Raw genomic sequence first — 22,407 nt, 5'->3', positions numbered from 1 at the left:
TAAGGTCATACGTATCCCCAGGTACTGGGAATTAGGACCTGGACATACCTTTTCGGGGGGGTGGGGATCACAATTCCACCAGCAATAGTCAGGAACCTCATCATCTTTGGCAGGTTACTCCTGTAGAATCTGGCTCGATGTTTCCCACATACGACAATGTTTCCCACATACGACAACAGATTGATGCATTTGACACAGGTTCAGGGGAAGATCCAGAAGCATAGGGCTCACTTTGGAAAACGAATGTGTCAGGGATGAAATGAAGACCAGGCTGCAGCTACAGAATGTCGAGGTGCAGGTCGGTTCTGAGCTTGGGCTGATCCTGAAACACCCCATGACATGTCCTTAGGCGGGAAGCCCCCTGAGAGAGCAGAGCATGCCATTAAGAAGCAGCCCACTTGGATGAAGTCTAGATGCAAAAGAATGACCAGCGGTGCTCCCCTGCAGAGAACACGGGCAAAGCCTTTCTCCATTGGTTGCAATGACTTTTATCCAACCTCATCATAAATTCCCAGTTGTCCAGAAAACATCAATCATTTGGAAAAAATAATAATTTTGTTAATAATACATTTCCTGTGGCCACTACAGAGGTGGCCCCATGAATCGCCGTCATGGTTCTGTGGCCTCAGCCTGGGTGGGATCACGCAACATAACTCAATTTTCCACTTGTGTTAAGTGATCTTTTGAAATTGATTTTTTTTTTTTTTTGCCCAATAGGCGTAAAAGAACGAATGTTTGTGTTGGCTGTCACACGGCTCTGGGTCAGTTTGGCAGTCATATTTCTTCATATAAATTAACGTGCCCTACCTCACGCGTATGTGCTGGGTGGGAAAAGTCCAAAATTTCATAAAGTATTATTATAACTATGTAAAAACTATACTCAAAGCCTGGAAAAAAATATAGGAATGTGGAAACAGATGGTTCACTGAAGGGTAAGATGCAGGGGGGTTGTTTTTCCATCATTGTCGATACAGTCAGAACCCTAAAATATCACAAGTTTGGCTCCAAACCACCTCAGGAAAGCAAATATCGTGATAAAGTGAGTCACACAAATTTTCTGGCTTCCCAGGGCTTCTAAAACTTATGTTCACGGTAGACAGTAGTCTCTTAACTGTGCAATAGCATTGTGTCTAAAAACAACAGTCACACATTAAAAAGTATCATTTATTTAAAAATAGCGCTCTTGGAAAAACAGTGGCGATAGACTTGCTGGATGCAGGGTTGCCGTAAACCTTCAATGTGTTAAAAAATAAAAGAAAGAACATCTGAGAAACATCATAAAGAGGTGTGCCTGTATTTTTTAACATTCAAGTCTTATGAAATCTGTGTGTGTGTCCAATTGGAACACCACCTCAAATACAGAGGAGAGGTCTGAGGTACACTCCCCCCCACACAGAGGGGCTTGTGATGTAGGTTTCAATACTTTTTACTCCAATTTGGGTCTCTGAGAGAAAGAAAAGAAAGACATCCATCCACACAGTGCAGTGTGACTCAGCCATGAAAAGGAGTGAAGCTCTGACGCAGGCTACCACATGGATGGACCTTGAACACACGATGCTCAGTGAGAGAAGCAGACACAGAAGGACACACAGTGTGTGATTCCGTTGATAGGAAACGTCCAGAACAGGCAAATAGAGACATAAAGGAGATTTGTGGTTGCCTAGGAATAAAGGAATAAAGAGGATGGGGGAGGAGCTTAGGAAGTGAGTCCTTGATGGGTACAGACTTTTCTTTGTAGGACGATGAAAATGTCCTGGAATTTGATAGTCGTGGTGATGATTGCACAACATCGTGAATGTGTAAAAACAAAAACAAAAACCACTGAATTTCACACTTTAAAAGGGTGAAGGGTGAACTTTAGGGAATGTGACTTATGTTTCAATGAAGAAATAAAAAATAGATTTTGCAAAAAAAAGATTTAAAAGATGATGCAGGCCTTTCTGCCACAGAGCATAACTAATTAGGTCATTAGCTCACATTAGTGCTGGAACAACTCAAGGAACCCAGAAGACACCTCTTACGTTTCTCCATCCATATCCAGAAACAGGATGCCCTATCAAACAAGAGCAGCACCATGAGGTCTGAGGACAGACGCAGATGAAACGCCCACCCAGACAGACCCAAGCCATGCGTCAGCACCGTGTGTTGGGAAGATTTCAAATCAGGGCCCCCGTGTCATGGGGTCAGCCCCAAGCTGTTAGCAGCCGTGGGCCCCTCTCAGGATCTCACTGCCTGGACATTGAAAATAAACGTCCAGGACATGCCATTTCCACCTATGGTCATGTGTTTGGAGAATCTATATTTAGGACTCCAAGACACAAAAAGTGCTGTACCTCCTGAGAGCATTTTAACTGTGTTTTTTGAAAATCCTTCTCCAAATATATATGGATATGTGTGTGTATTATATATATATATATATTATTACGTATTAAGCAGAATACGTATATAATTAATATAATATTATATAATAATATAATTACGTATTAAGCAGAAGGGAGCCCTTGTGTTCTAAGCTGAGATGTCGTAAGTCTCTGTGGGGACCATCTGGTGATTCTGTCTGTCTCTTCTCTTTAATGAGAAGATCAGAATTTTAGCAAGTTTCCCAGACAATTAAGGTCCGAGAGCCCATTCCCCTGCAGCTCAAAACCTTTCCTGCGACTCATATCTCTCAGCCTCATCCCCGCTGCTGTGTGTTTGGTCCAGGAATTTGTGTGTTTAATATCTCAGGAATAAGTGACTGGTCACTTCCCCCTTCAACCTCCCTGAGGCTTCGCCCAGGTCAGAAGGAAGAGGCCCGGAGGTATAACCGCAACCTTCATGACCCAGGATCAACCACACATGTCCAAGACAGGAACCCCAAGAAAGGTGAGGGCTGTGCCAGGCTGCACAGTGGTCCTCAAGGGTACCAGGTTCTGATGCCTGGAACCTGGAAATGGGACCTTATGTGGAAGCAGGGTCTCTGCAGATGTAATGAAGTGAAGGGTCTGAGATGAGGTCCTCCTGGAGGAGGGTGGCCCTACACCCAACGACAGGGTCCTTCTAAGAAACAAAAGAGGAGAGACCCAGACACAGAGGAGAAGCCCCGTGAAGACAGAGGCAGAGACGGGAGGGATGCGGCCACAAGCCCGGGGACGCCTGGAGCCCCCAGAAGCTGGAAGAGGCGGGAATGATCCTCCCTTGGAGCCTCCGGAGGGAGCACAACTGTGGGACACCTTGACATCAGACGTCCGGTCTCCAGGAAGGGGGAGGATGAATGTCTGTGGTTTTAAGATTCTGGTTTGCGATCCTTGGTCATGGTAAACCTGCACAGCGTCCCAGTGAAAAGCAAGCCTGGTTCTGATGCAAGCCAGTGGTGGGGCCCAGCCTCACCTTCATTTCGGATGTGTTTTGCCGGCATCTCTGTCAGAAGAGAAGAAGGAATTAGGAGCATAATTGCTGGGCACAAATGCATCAGTTGGCATTGTTGGTACAAACTTGGCCAGTACTAGGTCTCAACTCAGGGTCAAATTGTATTGCTCCTAATGGTTTCCTGAGACTTAAGCTTAAATATCCAGTGATTGCTTATGTACCACTTCATCTTGGAGGAGGCTGGTCAAGGACCTTAGAGAAGCCTGGGTGTCTACAGTGTATCGGTGTTAACAATGACTTCGATATCCTGTTTGCAGCACCACAAAGCTTCCCTGACAGGGTATTGTGAGTTGGAGAAAATTAAGGACATGCCCTGTGGTCCTACATGGGCTGACATGGTGGTGGTTGCCTGACGTCTCACATACGCCACTCTACTTACCTGAGCGAGGGAGGGAAGGAGGGATTTGTTTCCTCCCAGACACTGGTTTCTCTCTCTTGTGCTCCTCTATGGAATTCTTCCGTCACCTTCCGTCAAGGTGCAGAAACTACACACTTTCTAGTTCCCTAGGAAATGACCCAAACCATCAAACATTCTCTGAAACGCATTGAGAAGGAAGCACATGTGTGCCCAACCCGTTACAACCTTGGGTACCTTCATAGCTCTAGTCGTGTACGGAAATCTCATCCTTCAGTCGCAACCTTCAGCATTCAGTGCTATGCTCTGATACCTGGTCACCTGGAGCCCCGGGTATGCAGAAACTTTGCAAGTAGCTGGTGTGGTCGGTGCATGCGTGCTTTTCCAAAGTCATCACTGTCTGCCAACTCTATGAGTCAAACAAATCCACCAGAACTTGTGGTCATACTTCACTGAACTTCCTGAATACACAACATAATTCGAATGGGCTACATGTTTCTACTCTGTGTGTGTGTGTGTGTGTGTGTGTGTGTGTGTGTGTGCGCGTGTGCGTGTGCGCTTGATATTCTATTTTTTTCCCCAATAATCATTAAAGCCTTACTTGTATATTATCTCTTTGGAAGGATTTCATATATCAGTATATGGTCTCTTTGGAAGGATTACACATATGAGTACATTGTCTCTTTGGAAGGATTTCACATATGAGTCAATTATCTCTTTGGAAGGATTTCATACATGAGTATATTGCCTCTTTGGAAGGATTTCACATACAAGTATATTGTTTCTTTGGAAGGATTTCACATGTGAGTATGTTGTCCCTTTGGAAGGATTTCACATATGAGTATATTGTCTCTTTGGAAGGATTTCACATGTGAGTATATTGTCCCTTTGGAAGGATTTCACATGTGAGTATATTGTCTCTTTGGAAGGATTGTACATATGACTACATTATAATTTGGGGAGGATTCATTGGGAGAAAGAGCCTGTTTGGGGTATCTTTGTATTGTAGCTCTGCAGTGCAGAGCCTCTAGATCGTATGTATTGCATAAATAATTGTGAAGATAAAACATACCATACCCTTTAATTGACCAGTTTGGAAAACTTACAGTCCCTCCTGAAGGCATATTGGCTCCTAGGTCACACACGTCCCTCCTGGTCTGGTAGGATGGGGGGCAACCTGCTCACCACACTCTCTATAAAAGCATATTCTGCTCCTTGTGGGGCCTCCTGATCTTAAGAATATGGGACAAAAGTAAGACCATGTGCTGGGTCTGGAGACCCCAGCGTTGCCAGGACTGGTTGGCCTTGACATCAGTCAGAAGCATACTTGTACCGCCAGGGAGAAAACACATTCCCTGTCTGATCGCATCCGATCAGTGCATCCTTCTACTGCCCTCTGTTTGACTTGCTTCCTTGTGTCTGAGCCACAATTCCTCTTCCCGCTCCAGCCCATTCTCAACACATCTTTCTGCGCTGGTGCATTTTTATTAAATATGGCAAACACATTGTGGCTCTTTAAATATCGATAGATTGAGTCAGTGGGCTTTCTCATTTTATAGGCAGAACCTAGGAGGATGGCTTCAATCGGCTTCCTTGGGTCTCTTGGGCACACGGTAACACACATCTCCAAGGACACATGCCAAGAAATAAGACGGCCCCGGAGGGAACTGTACACCACTGATGGCATCTGTATTCCCTCCCCCGTGTCTGCTGAAAGAACTGTGCATCTTATCCCAAAATGCTGAAGTAGCTGAAGCTAGACCATTTTAGAATTTTAAGGTAGTTCTCCATGATTTTAGGTAAACAACATAAACAAAGGTACTAAGAAGGAAAGCCTTATCATTTCAACCAAGTGCAACAAAACAAAACAAAACAAAACAAATCTGTAATATTGATGTGCAAACGAGTAAGATTTGGCAACACTCTATGTTTCGCTTTATTCTAAGAATGTCAACGTTTCAACAAAAAGGAATCGAGTCATTTTTTTCAAATCCCATAAAACTGGGAAAGGGCCGTGGGATTGGACGCAGATGACCCCCATCTCTTGTCTGGGCTCCATCTCGCTGGGAAGACAGACACGCTGGCGAAATTGAAAACGACTTTATTTTTTTCCAACAACGGCTCCATGAGCCCTTTGGCGGGCTCCATCCGTGTGTGTGTGGGGGACATGTGTGCCGGCCAGTCCGTGGTTTTCCCTTCTATCCCCATGCTTCCTGTGACTGACTCTGAGAGGCAGACGCCCCAGCAGAAGCCTCAGGAACCTGGATACAGAAAACACACGTCTGCAGGAGGCAAAGTTAACGTGCTTTCATGTTCAATTTAGGGATCTGAGAACCCGTCATGAGAAACGGCTCTCCGAAAACCCCCAGGCCCATGCTTCCCCAAGCTGCATCCGCGGGTGCAAGTTAAAATAATTTAAAAAGAGAAACGAAACTGAGTTTGAGTCCAAGGATCATCCACAGCACAATGCATGGGAAAAACAAACAAACGAAACAGAAGGAAATTCTGGGCAGGCGACTGACATTTCAGGTTAAAATACTCTAAGAACGTCTTAAAGGCAGAGTCCACTAGACCTGCTCTTATTGGAAACGGATGAGTTACGTTTGGCAACAAAGTGAGTGTCTGCTTAGAAGGGAAAAGATCTCAGACAATGTTAAACAACATGAGCGGATCTGCTGAGCAAAGCTGGACGTTTATGGCTGTTTTAACTGAACAATAACCGTGCCGATCACATGTTGTGGGGATGACCGGTGTTGGCTGCATTGGCCCCAAAAGGATAGAGCTTTCTGGAGGCCCGGGACTGAGTGCCTGAGGTGGCCACCAGAAACCCCCCCAAGGCCGTACCCTGGGGCTGCCCACTGGTCACTCGGACCTTGAGGACATCCCTGTTTTGAGTGACCCGGGCCCCCCGTATCCTACATCCAGGACACAAACAGGCTTGGGGAAGAGAGCTCTGGGCGTAGACCACTTTTGTGGCATCTGAGTCAGAAAAGAAAAGGAAATCTCAAGTTGGATGCTCAGCGTCAAACAGCAAAGGTCCTCAAAACTCCTTCCCTGTCTGACAAGGTTTCTAGGACCAGAGTCACCAGAACCCACAGGAGAGAATCCACCTGCCCTCGGCACACCGGGGCAGTGATGGATGCCCCCTAGCGAAGAGGCCCCCCAGCTGCAGACACAGCCTCCCTGGCCCTCAGGTGGCTTCCCCCCCACCCCCCGCCAAGTCTGCCTGCCTTTTTCCCCTCCCATATGTGGTTTTTATCGAAGCTGGAAAGCCATCAGAGAATGGCGACATCAGGTCATTGACTTTCCTTTCCAGAAGGAGATAAAAAGCACAGGCCAAAAAAGGTCTTGTTTATAAAAGTTGATTTTTTTTTCCATTTATTCTTTTTTTTTTTTCCCAAAAGGTCTCCACCATCACTGCAACACCCTTTTGGAGAACCCACACATGGTTCCAAAAGAAATCAAACAAAAGGGAAAATTTTAAACTGGAAACCACAGCAGGTGGGCTTTTCACAAATGCCCTTGCTGCCCACCCCCAAATTCAGACTTGCTTCGAAGTGGAGATTTTTTTTTTTCTCTTTTCTCTCCCCACCTTCAGGGGGAACGTAGCCTTCCTCAAGGGGAGGGTTATAGGAGCAGAAGTGGATGCCAGACGCCCACCAGAAACGCGCGCGCGCACACACACACACACACACACACGGGCATCGCCCCGCAGACAAAACTACTTCCAGCCACCGTGGACTTGGGATTTGGGATATTTTTCCCCATCTGTCTCCTCTGGGGAGAGGTGAGAATTTTTTTTAACACGTGAATACAAATATTTATAAGTTTATTTATATCTCCGTTTTACAAGATGTACATTCATACCATATGGTTTGACAAAATACACTTTGTAACTAGAACTAAACTTGAGGGCGTTTTGTGTCGGGGGCCTGCGAGCACGGCCAAAAAACCTTCGGCGTGTTTTTCCTCCCCACAATAGCAGAGGGTTGTGTGATTTCTTTTCATTTTGAGCGATCCCTGAAAAGGTCTGTAGGTCCAGACACACCTTGTATGCATAACCCAAACACAGGAGCTGTATCCTAAGTCATCCTGACTGCTTATAAAGTCGGGGGAGAAGAAAACAACGGGATTAAAACATATAAAAATAAAGGCGAGGCAACGTCAAAGTTACACTCAACATAATTAAAATAGCACACATTTATGAACTTTCAACCAAAGGAAAAGAAATAAATAACACATCCACATCCAGCCACTAGCAGGAAGCAGAGAACCTGCCACTCTCGGATGGGAGCTCTACGTACAACGGGGCTGGCTTTGTGAAACCATCGCCTTTCAATAAATAGCGCGTTTAATAGCTTTGAAACTTGATATTATTCTACATTCCTCAACTGATTTCTCATTAAATATCAAATTTCAATAAAACATTTATAAATTGCATCGTGTTCACGTGTATTGAAAAATCCGCATATTCCTAAGCTAATTTTTAATAAATTAGGCACCAGTTTTTTTTTTTCTTTTTAAATGTCGAGCGTGTCCACGGAAAAGCCCTCTGCCATCCCAACCTCCCAAACTTGGGGCGGAAGAGGAGCAAAGTGCCTCAAATATGTTTGTCATTGAAGTCAGCTTATTGGCTATCCTAGGACTCAGTGACAACGCCGTGTAGGAGCGGGCTGGGGGTGACCCCCTTGTACTTGAGGAAACGTTAAAAGGTTTAAGTGAAACCCACCAGTGGGAGCAGAGGGCTAGGGTAGTAACCAGCAGGAGAGGGGTGGTCATGAGCTCAGACACAGCCGCTTCCCGCTGCAACGTCCAGATGTCCCCACACCGTACAGACCTCGTAGCCAAGGACACGAGTGCCTGCAGGCAGAGGGGGCAGCTGGGGTACCCAGCTCGGATAGGAGCAAGATGGGCCGGGGGGGTGTCCCTACACCCCGGGGACATGTGAGGCTCTGAGGACCGGCTTCCCAGGCTGGGGACGCCAACCACCCTGCATGACCAACTTAGCAAGTTTGAAAACACGTGAGTGTGGTTCATTTTGTCTGCAGCTACTTTACGCAGGAACCTCAGCCGGCCCACACTTTGCCTCCGTGAAGAAAGCCACCCTATCAAAACCGACCAAACAATGACACCCCTGTTCCCTCTGGAAGGCGTCTCCTTCTAGGTCTTAGCGATGCTAAGCTGCAGAGCTTCTCTAAGTGCACAAGAGCCAGATGCTTCATCACTGAAACTACATCCGATGCTCAGACCCAATCAATGCAATATCTTCCCCTGTGAGATGAACTTGCAAAGCTTCCCAGGCTGATGACAGAAGGAAGAAAAGGGTGAATTTGTAAAGAATGAGATAGAACAGCAACAACCAAGCTGAGGAAGATCACAGTTTTTGCTAAACCCGGTGGCTCCTACCCTAAAAGTCCTCTCTGGCCAAGGTCTCAGAAAAGGAAACCCGTTCCGTGGCCGAGCCCATCTTGGAGAACACAGCCCCACGTCGAGTGGGCAAGACACAGCCTGCAGCTCAGCCAGGCTCTCACGTGGGTTTCACAACCGAAAACCCCGCATCCAGTGGCCCTCTGACGAGACCTGTCCAGTTTGCTTTCCAGGTGATACTCCCCTCTTGGTCTGCACCCTCGAAAACGTGCTATTTGGAAGTCCCGCGCACGGCTCTGAAAGGGGGTCTTGTCTTACGCAGAAAGCACCAAAAACAGCCAAAATGCGTCCAGCCCATAAATTTAATGCCTTGTGGCCGCTGGGAAAGAGTGAGATCCAGATGCCCTCCCCGGGAGACCAGGACCCACACACAGCACGCTCTCCAACCCACACCCTCCCGGCAGCCGAACAGAGAGAAAGCAGATACGGATCTGGGCTGGGAAGGACTGACCACAGCTTGGGCTGACAGCTCGCTTCTGTCGAAATTTCCGGGAGAAAGGATGCCGAGAGATGGCCTCCACCCTGGACACCCTGCAGCGCGTCCTCTGGACTTTGTTCCAGGGACAGAAGCCACGCCAGCTGCTCCGCCAGCACTGAGCCTCACACAGCTCAGAGTCTGTTCTGTTCTGGCGGGCTCATCCACCGGGCTCACCTTCTGAATCAAGCCAAACAGAAACAGGGACAGGATGAACACCAGCCAGCCTCCCAGCGCTGGCTGCCGTCGGGCAGCTCTACTTTCAAACTTCAGCTTCTCCCAGGAGCAGATCTCATGCCTTTTGGCTCACGTGGAGAGAGTCTGCTCTTGCGGAGGGGTTGGTGACAGAGGGCTATGTTTAGATAAAATGGAAAGTAAACCTTAAAAATAAAATAGGGATGTATACCTCTCACCTCCAACGTTTGCCCAGCATTAAATTTCAGGATGAAAGCGGCTCATCTGAAGTGGATCTGAAATGCATTTTTTTTAAAGTTTAAAGCAAAGTTTCAGCTTATATAGGGGACCTTTTAAACTTCACAGCTGTTTAGAAGCAGAACTGCACATATGAGGCAAATTCCATAATGCCATTCATGCCGGGGTGGGGGGGCGGGGGGGGGGGGGGGCGGAGTCGCAAATGAATTTAAAATACTGTGTTTTTCTTATCTCTCTCTCCATCATTTCAGAGCTTTGCAAAAATTTCAAAATTAGAAAAAAAAATGTTGAAGGGGCCTTTTGATTCAAAGACTTTCAGATGATAAAATGAATCTACATTTCAGGTCAGTGCAAAGGTAGAATGTATTCCCTTACACGGAAGGAAAATATTTTTTTTTCTTAGAGATATGTACCCAAATCAGGGGTAAGGGAAAACAGTCAGCAATACCGAATCTGGAAAGATGAAAAGCTGTTTTGGAAATAGAGTGAACTGTTGGACTTCGGAGAACTAGATGGCCACTTCCATCTGGGCAGGCCTGGGTTCACTAAGGCAAAAAAAAAAAAAAAAAACACAAAAACCCAGAGATGCTCATTTTCGAGGTAGACAAGCCCAGCAAGGGTGCACTGCCCCCCAAATCTCACACAGCACATGCAAAGCACATTGCCTTAAACTCAGGTGAACGATTTGGGACCCTGAACGCTTTGGTTATATCATGTCAAGAGACTTTGCCCATTCTGTGCCAGCTGCTCAGACAAGTCGCTATTTGGTGTTTACACGATGGGGGAGGAGAGGGGACCAATGCACAGGAAAAAAAAAAAAAAAGATGAAAGAAAAGCTAGAACTGGCTACCCTCAGAAAACATTACCTTAAAACTCACTGCCTGGAGGAGGTATCCCAGGCTCTTCTTTCCCCAGAAACAGCTCAGCCCCGCCCTCCCAGCCTGGCACCCCTCCCCGCGTCCTGCTCCATCCCAAGCCACACACTTCACTTCCGTGAATCCAAAGCACTCCCCACCCCGGTCATTTTGGCACTGGCCCCGCAGCATGCAGGGGGAGGTAATGCCCTTCGAAGTCCGAAGCTGACGGGTCAAGAGTGCACAGCTAAGTTTTTTAAATCTATAATATTTACAATATTGCACTTTACTGCACTTAATTGCATGTCACTAGCGTGGATGCTGCATCAGTATTATACCTTCAAACCACGTGCCCTGTGTCCCCAGTGCAAGTCCTTTGCATCTGAATTCTGGGAAACAGCCACAAATGTCCATTTGGGAATCGAAGACGGGAAAAGCTCTAAAGCTGCCTGTCCTACGGCACAAGGAGTCCTGAACCTGGTGCTCTGGGGCCAAACGTGTGCATGAAGATGGGGAGTCAGCAAGGTCACAACGTGAAACACTGAGGTCCCTACGACCACCACCACCTCCGCGAGGTCTTCAATTGCGTTTCGTTATTGCTACCTTTCAGGCGGAGGGGAGGGGGGCGGGCGCGCACACAGAGCACGGGGCCCCTGCCTCAGATGCAAAAGTCCATATTGAAATCCACACGGGTCCTGCAGCTCCTCGGTTGAAATTGAGTTCACGGCAGTGAATAAAATTGTTGGCATCCAAGCACTGGCAACTTCAGCGGAGACCAGCCCCAGATCTTTCTGTGTAACAGACTCTTCAGATCTTGGAAAGGCGTGTAGGAGGCCGCATGCACAGGGTGGGAACTCCGGCAGCAGAGAAGGACGCAGCGCCACGGGGCTCCACGTGGCCCCGGGGTCCCAGGACGCACAGACGGCGTGGTCGAGGGCTGACCTGGGTGGTCTGACGGTCACCTCCTCTCTCTTCCGCACAGTCTCTGCGAGGCTTTGGCGGGGTCTTGCGGTCCTGGGATGCCCCCTCCCGAGGCCTGCCAGGGGCCCCGGGGCTGCCCCAGGCGAGGAAGGCGCTGCGCCCTCGCTCCGGGGTGTCCGCGCGGCCGTCGGGGGGCGCGGAGGGGTCGAGTGCAGGACGCAGCGCGGACGGGGTGGCGGGGTCAGGGCGGGCGTGGGTCCGGGGCAGGCGCGGGGCCTGGCGGCGGGTCAGAGCCCCAAGGCCTCGGCGTGCTTGCGCGCCTTCAGCCGCAGGTCGGCGATACTGGAGTTTTTGCTGTTGCTCTTGGCGGCGGCGGCCACGACGGCGGCGGCCGAGGCCGAGTCGGCCAGGGATGCGATGGGCAGCCCGAAGGGCGGCGGCGGGAACATCAGGTAGGGCGCGTGCGCCGCCAGGTGGGGGTGCAGGTGCGGGTGGGCGTGCGCCACACCTTCCAGCTGCAGCTGTGCCTGGACCTGCGAAGGCAGAACCCGCACGGTGAGGACGCGACTTCTAGGGGGCTTTCCCCCCTCGAGGACCCCCCCCCCGAGGGCGTCTCCTCTCCCGGGGAGCCATCGCCCCTTCCCCCGCCCCAGGGACCACCACCCACTGTCCTCGGGACACCCGGTGCCACGACCGGGTCACTGGCCGCTTTGGACAGGACCAGAGCCGGGGAGTCGGCACAGATCCCCGATGCTGTAGCATCCGAGCGTCTACAGCTGGTACCTCCTCCTCTCCAGACCCCCGGCTGATTCTTTGACGCATCCCCGACTCAGGGTCCGGCCTTCGGCTCTGGCTTCCCCCCCGCCGCCTTCCCAGGGACCCGGAGTCCCCGAATCTTCCAGAAGCACAGCCAACTCTGCAGGCTCCAACCGCCTAATTTCACCAGGACCCAATGGCTGACCCCACGTCGTCGGGGCAGCTGTTCCTGTGATGCTGAGGGGCCACCCCGCCCTGGGGAAGGGGTGCTGAGGGGTGGAAGATGGGCCCAGCCGCGGAGGTGCGGGTCCAAGGGAACAGGGCTCGGACCTCTGCCCTGCGCACGGCAGCCCTGGACGCCCTCCCAGCCTTGGGCGCCGTGACTTTGAGGGCGCGTGGCCAACACCCCACCCTCACCCCATCTCCATGTTGTCATCCGTAGCCGACCCTCCGGGCCGGGCCAGGCCCACTGGACCTCGTGCCCCTCAGCAAACCCGGGTCCAGCTACAAACCCAGGCCTCTGCCCCTAGGAGCAAAAGTGCTGAAAGAGGAGGCCACGCCTTCGCTCTGGCCAGGGCACAGCCAACCCACCAGCGCGGGCACGCCTACCCCCCATGCTGGGGTCCACAGCCCAGCCCTGCAGGCGAGTGGGCGTTGCGCTCTAGCCCCGCGGCTCCCTCCTCCCACCCGACGCTGGTCCAGAGCAGGGGCGAGGACTTTGGGGCACCCAGTCTCCACGAGGCGGTCTTCCGACCCCCTGGCCGCCCCCTCCTCCGCGCAGCGCACCCAGCGCCCTGGACCCTCCCTGCTCTGCTAGGAGCTGGGCGGGACGCCCCCCACTGTGAGGTGCGCGGGGGAGGGGGGGGCATGGAGGCCCAGGTCCAGGAGGGGCACTGACACCCCCAGCGAGGCCCTGGGCAAGCTAAAGCCGGGGGTTGGGTGTTGACACGGGTCCTCAGGCCCTAGCGGTAGTAAACCCCTCCCTCCCGCCAGGCGGTGAGCGAGTGGGTTGTTCCGGGTGGGTGGGGATATTTTCCCTCCGAGTTTTGTGAAACTGTGCTGGGGTTTCTGTCCTAGCCCTCCCAAAGGTAACTCTTGGAGATTTTCAGCGTGGCGTTAATACGTGCCAATGGGTTTATAAACGTCCCCCTTGTGAAAGCGGCCTCTTTGCTTCAGCGGGGGTGGGAGGCGCCGGGGCGGCGCCGGGACTGTTCTGTTCGAAAGGAAGGAAGAAAAACAACAACAAAAACACGAGCTACCTGTTGGAAAGGCATCCTCAGGGCGCCCATGTTCACGTAGGGTGCCACCCTGCAGGCGTCCAGGTGGCTGGCGGTGCCCAGAATAACGCCTGCGAGGAAGCACAGGAGGCGTGAGCCCCGCCCGCTGCTCCCAGCGCCCGGCGGGCCTCCGCGCCGCCCCGCCTCCACGCCCCGCCCCCGCGCCCACCTTTATGCATCTGGTTCTCTTGCTTGCGGCACTTGGCTCTCCGGTTCTGGAACCAAACCTGGGAATGAGGACAGACGCGCACCGCCGTGAGCCGGCCGGGCCTTGGCGGGCGCCAGCGAGGCTTGCTTTCCCGACACGCCGGACGGCGCGCGAGGCGCTTGGGGTTCCTGTGCCCAGAGGGCTGCCTGCCGCCCCTCCGACCTTCGTCCCCGCCCCCTCCCACCCCAGCACCGCGTAACTGGCTACCTGGAGCTGGGAACAGTCCTCACCTAAGAGAGACCAGAGTGTCAGCATCCAAACATTGGAAGTGAGGAAGTGGGTCCTCGGATGGCGTGGAGAACTTTCCATCGTTCTGTGTGGACATTCCCCCCTCCACCCTGCCACGCACCGGTCCAACCTGACCTTCCACCCCGACGTTCCACCTTAGCCCCCACCCACCCACCAGGAATGTGGGGGAGCGCACAGGTGGATACACATCTCCAAATCCAGCCCCCTCCCCAATCACGCTCAGACACCCTGAGTCCAGAAACTTGCACGACCTCCATGCCCTCCTCGGAAGCCTGGGGGATCCCAGTTAATATTACAGAGTCATGAACGTCCTTGATCTCTAAAAACCGGATGCACCCCAAAAGCGCAGGCTCTGCACTGCAGGCACTCGGCATCTCTAAGGACATCTGATTCTTGCGGCGCCCTATCCAGAGGTGAGGCAGCGAGCGAAAGGTGTTGGCACCCGCCCGGCCTGGCTAGCTTCAAGGCCTGGCATCCCCGAAATGCGCCCTCCCGCGCTCCCCATTCTCATCCTCCCCCCTCCTCCAAACAGCCCTGGTCCTGGCCCTTGGTCTGTCACTCATGGAATCTGGAGTCCCCTCCCTCTGTGTTCTTAGGCACTTAATTTTTCCTACCTGGCTTTCTCCAAAACTTTCCCTTCACACTCACTCACCCTATTGCCACAATGGCGGTCACTGACGGTGCAGGATAATTAGCACAAAGAAAGCCTTCCCCTCGGCCACACTACACTACGCCTGGTAGCTCAGGGACCCTGCGTTGTTCCAACTCCAGCGCCTGGGGCCACTCCCTGCTCCCACGCTGCCCGGAAACCTCAGCTCCCGCGGAGGTTGCAAGCACCCGGGAGTCGAGGAAAAGCTGAACTTTTCCATCTCAGCCTCTTCAGGGCAGTTTTCTATCCAAGGCTGAGCCATGGGCCCGCCTGTTGGAATTGGCTTTCCACGACGTTGGAAACCTCACCCAGCCAGGCTCTAGGGAAGCTGGCAAACTTTGGTGTTGTTCCCCGGAAAGTATTTCCAAAACAGAAATGCTGAGATTCACACGTCTTGACTCCATTTCCAAAGCCTGCACTCACTTTCCTGCTCCCACGTCCCGCCGCAACTCTCCCCCCCACCCTATCCGGCTGGGACGAGACTCCTTTCCCTTTCGGACCCTTCCTCGGTGCCTCTTTCTCCTTGGGGTCCCATACCCGTCCTCAGGAGAGCGGAGCCAGACGCGCAAACTCCGCTCCCCCTGGAAGGGCATTTTGCAAAAACAGAATCCTATTTAAATCTAGAAAGCAAGCTCACTTTCCCATCAGCGGGGGAAAGAAAAAAAAAAGATTATGGAGAATAAAAGTGATGAATTAGCTGCGCGTTTGGCGATAATAAATCAGTCTTGGGGTGATTCACGATCAATTCCAATTAGTCCTGAATATGCTAAGTAAAGCGCAGTACAGTGGTTTAGACAGTTATTTCTTCATTAAGAACCAGTCACTGATTTCTCTCACAAATGCTGTAATCTGATTTCCTTTTGATTTCCATTACAGACAGTGAATAATGACATTTAATTTAGCTCTGCGCCATAAACCCAAAGATATTTGTTGTAATTAAATTACCACCACTCCTCACTGTGGTCTCATAACTTTCGATTATAACCCTGACAGCTGGGTGATGTGAGTTTCCAGTACAACACTAAAAATAAAAGGTTAATAAGCACCAACTTCCAAAGGACCCTCAATTTATTTACAGCAAATTTCCACTCTAAATTGAAACTCTATCCTCTAACAACACAGGACAGGCTGTACCGAAAAGGATTACCAAACAGGTCACAGACAGGATTAAAATATAGTGCATTTTCGTCTCTTCCTTTTGGTGTCTCCCCAGCAACCCCCACTTCTGCACAGCGGGGTACGTGTTTTAACTAATTGGTTTTTATGAGCACTTTCTGCCTTCTCTTTATTATACGATTCTTTTCCCTGTGGCCAAAAGGAAATTATTTCTTTTTTCTCTTCCCATGTTTATTTTTATTATTATTTACAATCGTTAAATTTTAATTCACCTTTGGATCAATAGGCTTTCGTTTTCTACTACCACCCTCCCCCCCCCTTTATTTTAGGGCTTTTCTCAAGATCTGCAGCCACCCAAGAACCAATTTTCTCCCAACTCGTTCTCTCCTGCTAAGGCGCTATTCAGTAATAGACTACTGAAAGAAATAGTGTGGAATTAAATTACAAGTAATTTATTTTTATAGAAACAGTACATCAAGGCCTGGGAGATATTACAGATCTCAGGCAGAAAGGCTGTGAAATGACATAAAAGTTGATGTCCCCTTCAGCAAAAGTTTAATCTTTTCATTAATTTATATGGTGCAGCCCCATCCATCTTTCCAGAGAAAGGTGGCCAGTCTCCCCCGCCCTCCCCCCCCCACTTGCTGAGGCCACAGATGCCCGGAAAGATTCGTTTGGGGAGAGGGTCCCCAGAGCTACTCTGCCCGTGGTCCCAGCAATGCAGAATGGTCCTGGGAACCCCTGCAGCTGCACGGAAATCTGGACAGACTCGGGGACTGTTGCATTTCACCTTAAGCAGCCCCTTTCACCGCACCGACGGGGAAAGATGGAAGGCATGAGGGTGCAAACACCCATTTTTTTTTTTTTTTTTTTACAAATTAAAGATTTTTGTGAAACACTCTCTATAAATGCTTTCTGTGTTTTCGTTTCTTCAATACAATCCGGGTGAAGTTGTGTTTGTAATGCTGACCCTATACCAATAAGAAACCCGTTCTTTCAAAGCCCTGGCTTTACATGGTTCCCTCCCCTCGTTGGCAGTATTAATTCCATTTATTTAAATAACCAGTCCCCAGAGCCCAGGGACCCTGACCCATTTTCCTTCTCTCCCCGGCGCTGCTGTCCTGCCCAGAACCGTCAAAGCCGACGGAAAGCCCAGCAGAACATCCAGGTCCGACCTTCCGGTGGCGGGGACGGGTGGCGCGGGGGGGGGGGGGGGGGGGGGGGGGGGGGCGGGCGGGGGGAGGAGAGGCGAACCAGTGGGAAGAGAACAACATTCCTGATGAGCTGGAGGTGCAGGGCGAGCCAGCCAGGCAGGGCGCAGGAGACCTGACCCGCGAGGCCCCGGGGCGCCTCCCAAAGCCCGGCTCCAGCCCCCCCCCTACGGGGTCCCCGCGCTCCTGGAAGGGCCCGGCGCCCCGGCCGAGGTGGCGCGTTCCGGCCGCCCGAAGAGCGGGCGTCGGGGCCGGGCCCTCGCTCTCACCTGCACGCGCGCCTCGGAGAGCCCCAGGCGCTGGCTGAGCTCCTCCCGCATGAAGGCGTCGGGGTAGTGAGTCTCGTCGAAGAGTCGCTCCAGCTCGTTGAGCTGCTCCAGCGTGAAGTTGGTGCGGCTGCGCCGCTGCTTCAGCTTCGTCTGCCCGTCCTCGTCCTCCGACTTCACGTCCTCGCGCTTCTCCTTGCAATCGTAAATACCTACGGGCGGGCCGAGGGCACAGCGCTGAACCCACCCCCCGGCCCCGCGTCCCCGGCCCGGGCCGCCACGAGCCCCTCCGCCGGCTCCCGCCCAGCCAACCCCCCCCCAACGCCACGGCCCGGCCTGCGGATCCTGCGCGCCAGGGAGAGGCCCCGCGCGGGGACGCTTGGGCGCGACGTGCTGAAAGCCTGTGTGTGCTCGCGGTGCAGGGACCTCGGTGGCAAACGCGCCCTGACGCAAAGCGGCGTCAAGTCGATAACGCAAACTCCAGGGCAGGACGCGCTGTTTTGTAATAACTCGAGCCCCGGCGCCGCGGTGTTTCTTGGCCTAATCTCTGAATAGTTTCCTCAATTATCCTCTTCGCCTCTGTTGACATATTGACATAGCCTAACCTTCTCTCCCTTCCTTTTCTTTTTTTTCTGAATGGGAGTGGAGTGTTAAATATTAAGTCAAAGAAGCTTAGGCAGAATCGCCCAAGTGTCGGGTCCCTGGCGGGGCGCCCGCAAAGAGCGCAGGGAGAGCCCAGGCCAGGCTGGGGTCCAGGCCCCCGAGAGCCGCCGCTCCCGCCTGCAGCGCAGCAGGACAGGGGCCGTGCCAGCCGCCAGCCGGGCCAGAGCCTCCCTCAGGACGCCGTGGAGGCGGGCGCTCGCCCGAGCTCACCTCCTTCTGACCAAGAAGCGCAGCCGTATCTTAAGGCGGGCACCCTGAGGTGCTTGGGTTGCACCCGAGAGCGTGGTCCCTTGACTTCCGGTTTTGTCCCTCGGTCTCTTGGACACACATTCTCACTCCCCATCAGGACGCCAAGAGTGACACTTTCTTAGGTCCAAACATTATGAGAGCAGCTATATTTGCTGGGGGAGCGGGCAGGGTATCAGGCAGACAGCTCAGGATTTAGGAGATTCTAACCCAGACACCTCTCCTTCCCACCGCTAGGAAATGCAGCCCCTCACCAAGCTCAGGGATTTAAAATAAAAGTTGGCCCCCGGTTGCACAGTTGGTGGAAGCTGCATTTCAGCTCCCCTTGCGTTTTCCTGTGCTTTTTCTCCGATCATAGGACCTGCTGGGTGCAGGCAAAGAGGACCCCCATGCCCTCATTAGATGTCCCCTCTGTGTCAAGGAGAAGAGGGCGGCTTTCAGGATGCTCTATCCAAGGAGTCTGGGGTTACACCCGTTCTGAGAAGCCTCTTAGCAGTAAGCCCAGAAACTTGCAAAGGGTGAACACCCAGATCCTCTGCGGGGCCAGGGAAAAATCCGGGCACCCAGTTCCCACACACGCCCCCCCACCCCCACCGGGGTCCCTGAGCTGGACACCAGAACCCAAGTCCTGAGTCTGTCCGAAAGCCTCTCCTCACGGCTTCTGAGCCCTGGACACTCAATCCCACCTCGGGGCTTAAAGCCTCCCTCACCTCCTGAAAGGGATGCATTTCCAAGAACACCTTATTTCTCCCCAACGGGAAATCCTTTCCCGGAGGCGGCCCCAACGCCGCTTCCTCCTTCAGGTCTCTTAACGTCGGAACCCCAGTGATTGACCCCAGATGACGCGCTGGCCTGCAAAGTCCTCCAGAACCCGCGGCAGGCTGTGCAGAACCCACAGGCTGCCGTGCCTGGCTCAGCGGGGTCCGCTGCTCAGGCGCCCAAGACCTCTGGGTTTCTCCCAAGCCCAAGCAGCTTCCTCCTCTCCATTTTGCTCCCGTTCTGCAAATTCGGCCTGGGGCTCAGCCCTGCCAGGGGTCTGCACACCCAGGCAGAAGGGAGAAGGTGCAGCTGGGGTTTTCCTAACCCCTTCCTGCTGCCTGTACTGCTAGCCCTGTCTTATTTTCCTCTCTCCTTCGAAAAAGGCCTCGATTGTACTCTGCTCTCCTTACACGGGCCTTTTTGCAGGGTCCCCCTGCCTTGGCTGTCCAGGGTGAGAGGAAACAGACAGAAGAGGGGACTCAGCCTCTAAGGCGGATGGGGGAAGCCGTCAGGAGCCCGGGAGGTCAGCCGCCCGCCGGGTGCTGTAAATTAAATGTCAGCTCTGACAAGTGCACAGCCGACAGACAGCCGTGTCTCCATCAGAGCAAACTCTCTTTGTAGGAACCATAAAGCCGGGTGCGTGAGGCCTCGCCAAGGGGTGAGCCCCGAGATACGGCAGGCCAGGCTCAGGCTGCCTGGGCTCTCAGAAGCCAGGGGCTTACTCCTAAGCCTCTGCCAGCTTTCTGCTTCCACAAGGTCAAGGTCTCCGAAAGCTGTCTGGGTCATCCACTGGGCTCCAAGGCCAGCACACCTGGACTCTGCCACCAAAGTGCAAGGGCCACAAGAGCAGGAGACATGGGGTCCCCACTCTCCGGCCGTGACCTCTCTCAACACGGACAGAGAATGAAACAGGACCCAGGAGCCACATGGCAAGCTTCTGTATTTCCTCTCCTTGTAGTGAGAAATAGACCTTCATATACTTTCAAATGCTGCCCCCTGAGAAATAGAGCCAATTTTATTCCTCTGATTTACAGCTGCTGGTTGCCCTGTTTGTACGGAGATTCCCCCGGGTTGGGACCACCGCTGTCCAGCTGGGAGAACCCTTGTAAACATGTTTTTTCCCACCCCCCGCGTTCAACTACAGCGCAAAACGCCGCGGAGATTTCGGGGGAAAGCAGCGGGAAGGAGGCCCAGGACGCAGCCGGCCTGCAGCAGGGCCAGCTGCTCCCTGACAGTCTGGGGTAGGGCGGCCGCGTGCGCGGGGCCACGAGCCTCCCCGGGCCCTTCTGCCCCTTGTAGACCCTGACCACCGGCGGGCACGCGGCTGGTTTTAATCTACAGGCCCGCGTCAGCCGAGATCCAGCCCCAAGGTTCAAGGGGAAAGTTTTCCCTGAGAGGAAACCACGCGGAGGGGCGCAAGAGGGCGAAGAGGCGACGGAGCGCGTGGCCTCCCCGACTGCCGGCCAGCGCAGCCCTCAACGCGGCCCATTTCGAGCTCGGGAAGGCGCTTGGAGAGAGGCGTGTGGATCTCTCTGCGGGCGTGGAGGCGGACGTGAGACAGACCGGCAGACAGACAGGCAAGCGGCCGGTAGCCCTCCAGCCGACCTGGGTTTACAAGCCCATGCACCCGATTCCCCCCCAACGCGGGAAAGTTCCCGCTGTGGAGCCCAGTGCCAACGCCCAGGGAAGCGATCCTCCGGCAGCGCGCGGCCCCGGCCGCTGCCCATCCTCGGCGCCTCTGCCTCTCTCCTTCCCTGCTTCCTCGCTTCTCCAGCCGAATCCTCCCCTCCCCCGTTTGGTTTCTTTCTTACGAAAAAGACTGGCGATGGATTGCCGGGGCCTTTGCGTCCGAGCCGTGGCTGTACATTCAGCGTTTGGGGTCGAGCGGAGAGCGAACCGCGGCCCCCGGGGCCTCTGCGCGCGCGGAGCGAGGGGCAGGCGGCCAGGCTGGGCGGCGAGGAGACGCCGTCCCCGGGAGGGGCCCGGAGCCGGCGTCCGGAGAGCTTACCTTCGGCAGCCCTCCCCGAACCGAACTCTTTCAGTTTGTCCTTGTCGTTGTCCACGTGGTCCTTAAAGAGATGCACCGGACAGTGGCCGCTGCCCTCCGTTATGTCCTGGAGGCTGGATTCCGAGACCCCCAGCTCCCGGGAGCGCGCTAGTCCGCTCTCCAAAACTTCCCTGTAAGTGATCGAATCCTTCTTGCCTCCGCCGCCGCCGCCGCCGCTGCTCTCTTTGCTCTTCTGGTCAAAAGATTTGGATACAAAAGCCGTGAGCTCCTCCATGGTGGCCGGGGGCTGCGGGGGTCCGCGGGGTTCGGCGGGGCTGGCTGGGAGCCGGGCTGTGGTCCGCACGCCTCCCGCGCGGACACGACTGTCCGTGTGAGGGTGGACCTCTCCTGCTGTTATTTATGCCTTTCAATTTGCGATCTCACTATTTATACACGGCTACGTCCGCCCAACCCCCAACGCTCCCTGTCTGCAGCAATTACAGCTCCCGGCTCGGCGGCGGGCGCACGCAGAGACGCTGTCTCTCCCCCACCTCCAGTCCGGCAATTGGCTTTCTTTTCATTTCATCACTGTTTGGCGTCTGTGCACCTTGGTGTGGAGAGGTAAAGATCAAGTTTTTGAAGGCAGAGAGAGAGAGAGCGAGAGCGAGAGAGAGCGCGCGCGCGCGCGAACGGGCGCAGGCGCCAGTTCCCCGAACAGGTATCCGCATTCTCTCCGTGGCTGGCGGAAACGAACCTCGAGGAGGAGTTTAGGGCTTGTGAGGACGTCCTTGCCTGCCGGCCCCGGGAGGAACGCAGCCTCGCGCCTCGAACGGTATCGTCGCAGGACGTGTCCGGGCGTGGTCGTGCGGGGACTCCAGCGAGGGGACCCGGGCGGCGGGGACGCGCCATCACAGACGGGAATGAGTCCCAAGTTGGAGATGCGGTGGGACTGCCGGCTGGACCCGCCGGCGAGGCCCGCGGAGCCAGCGGGTGGAGCGGGTGCGCGCGGCGTGCTGGGGGGAACTGCTCTAGGACCCCGAAACTGAGAGAAAGGGTCCAGGTCTAGCCGAACGTGGGCGCCCGCGCCTCGGCGGCGTTGGTGCAAAGCCGCTCGCAGACCTCGGAGGGGCCGGGGACACGGACGCTGC

At 53.6% G+C, this 22,407-nt stretch overlaps 1 protein-coding gene across 2 annotated transcripts; it reads right to left on the bottom strand.

Moving 5' to 3' along the window:
* Positions 1-12,070: 12,070 nt before the first annotated feature.
* Positions 12,071-21,655, bottom strand: SHOX (SHOX homeobox). 2 transcript variants are annotated; one of them, XM_027095545.1, is made up of 5 exons: positions 21,281-21,655; positions 17,608-17,816; positions 14,075-14,132; positions 13,888-13,976; positions 12,071-12,405 (listed from the first exon to the last, which is right to left on the bottom strand). In XM_027095545.1, the coding sequence occupies exons 1-5, from the start codon at positions 21,552-21,554 to the stop codon at positions 12,160-12,162; spliced, it is 876 nt and encodes a 291-aa protein (XP_026951346.1). In that variant the 5' UTR covers positions 21,555-21,655; the 3' UTR covers positions 12,071-12,159. The 2 variants fall into 2 exon arrangements, with proteins under 2 accessions (XP_026951346.1, XP_026951345.1); XM_027095544.1 differs by having other exon boundaries at positions 12,160-12,450; positions 13,879-13,976; positions 21,281-21,554.
* Between the last annotated feature and the right edge of the window lie 752 nt (positions 21,656-22,407).

Source organism: Aethalodelphis obliquidens, unplaced genomic scaffold (assembly GCF_003676395.1).
Source record: "Aethalodelphis obliquidens isolate GAN/ISIS:26980383/991018 unplaced genomic scaffold, ASM367639v1 scaffold91, whole genome shotgun sequence".
NCBI classification, from domain to species: Eukaryota; Metazoa; Chordata; class Mammalia; order Artiodactyla; family Delphinidae; genus Aethalodelphis; species Aethalodelphis obliquidens.
Note: the sequence above shows the minus strand (reverse complement) of the source record. Positions and strands in the feature narration are given on the sequence as shown.

Coding starts and splice junctions, on each gene's coding strand:
- SHOX (XM_027095544.1), bottom strand. CDS start 21,554: ATGGAGGAGCTCACGGCTTTTGTATCCAAATCTTTTGACCAGAAGAGC. Junction 14,133..17,607: donor TCTCCGAGGCGCGCGTGCAG/GTGAGAGCGAGG, acceptor CCTCATTCCCAG/GTTTGGTTCCAGAACCGGAG. Junction 12,451..13,878: donor CTTTCCAACAGGTAGCTCGT/GTTTTTGTTGTT, acceptor GAGGGGGGAAAG/CCCCCTAGAAGTCGCGTCCT.